This window comes from Tasmannia lanceolata, unplaced genomic scaffold (genome assembly GCF_043159265.1).
Source record: "Tasmannia lanceolata isolate RefF3 unplaced genomic scaffold, GAP_Taslan_0.1 ptg000003l, whole genome shotgun sequence".
Lineage (NCBI taxonomy): Eukaryota > Viridiplantae > Streptophyta > Magnoliopsida > Canellales > Winteraceae > Tasmannia > Tasmannia lanceolata.
In genome coordinates, this window is record NW_027518680.1 from 27,041,604 (window position 1) to 27,045,926 (window position 4,323).

The window sequence follows — 4,323 nt, forward strand, 5'->3', positions numbered from 1 at the left end:
AAGTAAGAAACCCTTATAAGTGCATTATAAGGGTTTGCCTAATTTGGAAAAAGTTGGGTAATTTTTTGGCCTAGGTAGATGGCATTAGCTGGTTCCTCTTCGAGTGGTAAACATTCACAAGGTTCTGCCTTCACACCATGCCACTGTGGACAACGAGCGCCACTAAGGACATCATGGACTAGCACTAACGTCGGGCGAAGGTTTTTGGGGTGTTCTGAGTATGAGGTGAGCAATCTTTTGTGAATAGTCATACTTTGGATATGAATTATGGGGTAACTCTAAATGAGCTTGTATGATTTCAGATGGATGCTTCTTGTGGTTTTTTCGAATGGGTGGATCCACCGATATGTGTTCGAGGAAGTGCTATCGTACCGAAGGTTATGCAGAAGTTCTCAAAGGTGCTGGCGAAGCTTGAAAGGTTGGACGCTGAAGTCGACAAGTATCGTCGCAGGGAAAAGATTTTGCGGACCTTACTTGCCATGTCATGGGGTGTTTCTCTTCTATGTGCTGTTTTCTTAGTGGGTGTATACCCATGGATTTGTCTGTATTGAAATGATGTTTTGAAAGACTTCTAATCTAACTCTATCTATGTAGGAAATGTGTTCAAGAAATGAAAGTGGATTTCAATCTATTTCTTATCATGATGCTTGGTCTTATTTCGGTTTTTACTTCTTAATTGGGAGGTCTGAATACTTCTTAATGGTTGGTCTGAATTACTAGGTTCAATTACCATGTTGACTTACTAACCATGAAAGGAATTCAACCAACATTAATAATGATTGAATGCAATCAACATCAATTGCCAGCACCTTCAATAACCACTGTGAATTGCCATGTTCAATTATCAGGTTGAATGAGCTGGTTGAATTACCATGTTGAACTACCATTTTGAATTACCAGGTTGAATTACCTTATTCAATTACCATAGCATATACCATCTCAACCCATCTGAACCATATAAGAAGACAGACTTAGACCATATAAGAAGACAGACCATATACCATCTCAACCATTGCCATTCAATACAACACAAGTGAATTGTACGGTAAGCATTACAACCCATCTGAACCCTATGCCATTCTATACAAACCATAAGAAGCAGATACCATTCAATAGAAGCATAGTGCACCTGTTCATTGAATACAACCCATTTGAAGCACCTGTCCATTGAATACAAGCATGAAGCACATGTTCATTGAATAGAAACATGAAGCACCTGTTCATTCAATACAAGCATGAAGCACCTGTTCTTTCAATGATTCTGCTGCACCTGTTCATTCAATACAAGCATCTAGCGCAAGTTCATTGAATACAAGCATGTAGAACTTGTTCATTGAATACAAGCATGAAGCAGATCCCATTCATTACATGCATAGAGCACCTGTTGATTGAATATAAGCATGAAGCAAATTCCATTCAATACAAGCATAGAGCACCTGTTCATTTAATACAACCCATGGACAAATATCCATTCAATACAAGCATAGATCACTTGTTCATTCAATAGAAGCATAGACCACCTGTTCATTTAATACAAGCCATGGAGAACTACCTGTCTGTCATTTGCATTACAAAGACACGTATGCCATCTGAAAAACCAATGTCAAATTACACATGTTCATTACAAAAACCCAAAACCCTCCACATGCAAGAAGAAGACAACCAGTCGGCCCACAAACAGTCATGAACAAGTAACATTTTGTATTTGACCCCCCAAGTATTCATGAAGAACATAGAAAAAACAGTGTTTGCATAACATTGTTAACATAACATAACTAATCCCTGTAATAAACTTCCAAAACATTAGCCATCTTCAACTTGAAAGTAAGCATGCCCATCAAAAGCCCTCCACCTGGAGCTCAAGTCATCTATGAAGAGAATCCAAACATCACTTCCCACCTAGAGCTGAAGACTGTTGGGTCCCAAAATAAGGTACATAAGTACTTCTAACAGTAGAAGTACTAGCAGTAGCACCAGGTGCACTTAATTTGCGAGGTGACTGCAAAGTTGCCAACAAGAAGAAGTTAGGGCATAGTGATATGTACTAACTCATATGGAAAGATAAGGAACTATGAAGGTTACTTACTTTTCTTGTCGGATAAGAGGAAAATGGCCTCTTCTCCCACCTCTACTACCTCTCCCACCTCTCTCACTTCTTCCTCTAGGTGTGTGCGAGCCCCTGGTGACTGGTTCTTTTCCCCTACGATGCCCAACAACAGATGTACTAGCACCAGCTGCATCACTAGTAGTAGATGGTGTTCTTCTCCCTCGAGAAGCCGACTTCCTTTTTTCCTTGATAGGCCCTTTGCAAGTGCGACTGTTGTGTCCAAACAGACCACACTTACTACATTTTAGTTACCCATTCTTTCTTACTAACTTGAATGGATTTGTAGGTCTTCTGGGTTCATCTGCATCCCTCCTCCTCAGCTTCTTTAGCCTTCCTGGGGGCCTTCTTATTGGAGGTGGGAGGACCGGGTCTATGTTTAAAGATTGCCACTGCTCCATACTAGGCATGGGGTGAATTAGTTCTTTGTAACTCCTCTGGAAGGCATCTTTCTGGTAGCATGGGTCGACATATTTCTCTACAGTCTGATGCTGGTAGAAGATGGCTGCAATAGCATTGCATGCATGGGATACCACTAAAGTCCCAACTCCTACATCCACAAGTCTTTTGCCCTAAGTTAACAACATATTGCTTCCCATACCTTTGGACCTCATACTCCTCCCCACCAGACCATTCGACATGGCAATCACAAGCCGCAACCTTTGCCTTCTCCAACTCCTCTTGTATTTTTGGGGCAGATAGGTCCCCCATAACTCTCCATATCTGATCTCTGCTTCTGGAATCTCCTCATAAGAAGCCTTCTTATGGTTTCCAACATCGTTAGAATGGGCTTGTCCCTAGCAGGTAGAATAAAGGCATTGAATGTCTCCGACAGGTTGTTCACTAGAAGATTGCATTTTGGCTTAGGGCTAAATGCTGATCTTGACCACAATGTAGGATTAATTTTCGTAAGATATGCATGAGCTTGCTTATCAAGCTTCTCCATCTCTGCCATGTGCCTCTGAAATTCAATCGGAGTGCTAGCATATGCTGCTACCCACATAGTATCCTTCAAAATCTTACCCTTGAACTCCACCTTAAAGTTGCTATACATATGCCTGAAACAAAACCTGTGGTCCGCATTTGGCAAGATATCTTCAAAAGTTTCAACCAATCCCTGCAATAACAAGGTGATAGGTACAATTATAGAATTCTAGAATTAAAAGACAACTACATTACCATATAAACACTTGAAACTGTAAGTAAATGATGTATACCTTCTGTCTGTCAGAAATGAAGGTCCAACCAAGATTCTCAATTTGACCAATGTCATTGAGGACTGTTGTCAGAAACCAAGTCCATGACTCTTTCAATTCAGCCTCCACTATTGCATACGCTATTGGGAACATCTGATCATTTGCATCCTTCCCAACTGCACTTAGAATTTGGCCTCCCCATGAACCTTTTAAATGGCAGCCATCCAAGCCTATAAAAGGACTACAACCGGCCAAGAATCCCGACCTCATAGCATGGAGACTGATATATAGCCTCTGAAAGGTTGGAAACACTTCCAAAGTAGGCCTCTCGACCTTCAACTTCAAACAACTACCTGGGTTTTTAACCCTGACAAGATCACAGTAGTCCCAAATTCTAGCATATTGCTCAACATACCGTCCCTCAATGCATTCTAAAGCTTTCCTCTTGGCCCTATAAATCTTTGACTTAGGTACATCAACCTTGAAATCTCTCTTAATACTCTTCTGTATTGCATGAACATTCCCGGGATCATCCCTGATCTTCTCAAGATATTTTGACGACAACCAAGTAGAAGAAACATGGTGGTTGTTATATGATCTAGGGCACTTATGAATGGAATTGAAAGTTTTTATTTGAAATCCTTCTCCCTGTTGCATATGAGATTGTGGACCCCGATCCCGAGGACGGCAGGCGAGGGACATGAGATCCCACGCCGATCCTCTAAGATCTCCACAATGTGAAGGAGAGCTCTACCAAGGAACTCTCGAAATGGTGCCACTCACAGCATGGGTGGCGATATAAATGAGATACCTCTCGATTCAAGGACTGGCCCGGAACCAAGATATACCTATAACAAAGAAGAGTCGCCATCCAAGGAAGTAGGCCCTGGATCCCATGAAATACTCTGTTGCAACAGATAACCAGAGATACAAAAGTCCGTGCCTGATGATGAATGGGGAAGGTGTTAAGCGCCTCCAATTCGCCCAAGTGCAAGCACCTGGTCTCTTATGCCATTTTTAATT

The 4,323-nt window shown here is 41.5% G+C and overlaps 1 protein-coding gene across 1 annotated transcript; it reads right to left on the minus strand.

Annotated features, from left to right (window-relative positions):
* Positions 1 to 722: 722 nt before the first annotated feature.
* LOC143868877 (uncharacterized) lies at positions 723 to 4,002 on the minus strand. The gene is made up of 11 exons (XM_077376228.1): positions 3,322 to 4,002; positions 2,765 to 3,221; positions 2,378 to 2,654; positions 2,188 to 2,317; positions 1,893 to 1,999; positions 1,553 to 1,589; positions 1,369 to 1,436; positions 1,245 to 1,270; positions 1,130 to 1,160; positions 924 to 948; positions 723 to 821 (listed from the first exon to the last, which is right to left on the minus strand). The coding sequence occupies exons 1-11, from the start codon at positions 4,000 to 4,002 to the stop codon at positions 723 to 725; spliced, it is 1,938 nt and encodes a 645-aa protein (XP_077232343.1).
* Between the last annotated feature and the right edge of the window lie 321 nt (positions 4,003 to 4,323).

What these genes read in the sequence shown, in the direction of transcription:
- LOC143868877 (XM_077376228.1), bottom strand. Translation starts at nt 4,002, where the DNA reads ATGTCCCTCGCCTGCCGTCCTCGGGATCGGGGTCCACAATCTCATATG. An exon ending in AGGAGTTGGAGAAGGCAAAG is followed by an intron (nt 2,655 to 2,764) that starts GTTGCGGCTTGT and finishes TTGTGGATGTAG; the next exon opens with GAGTTGGGACTTTAGTGGTA. An exon ending in CAGAATCATTGAAAGAACAG is followed by an intron (nt 1,161 to 1,244) that starts GTGCTTCATGCT and finishes TTCAATGGACAG; the next exon opens with GTGCTTCAAATGGGTTGTAT.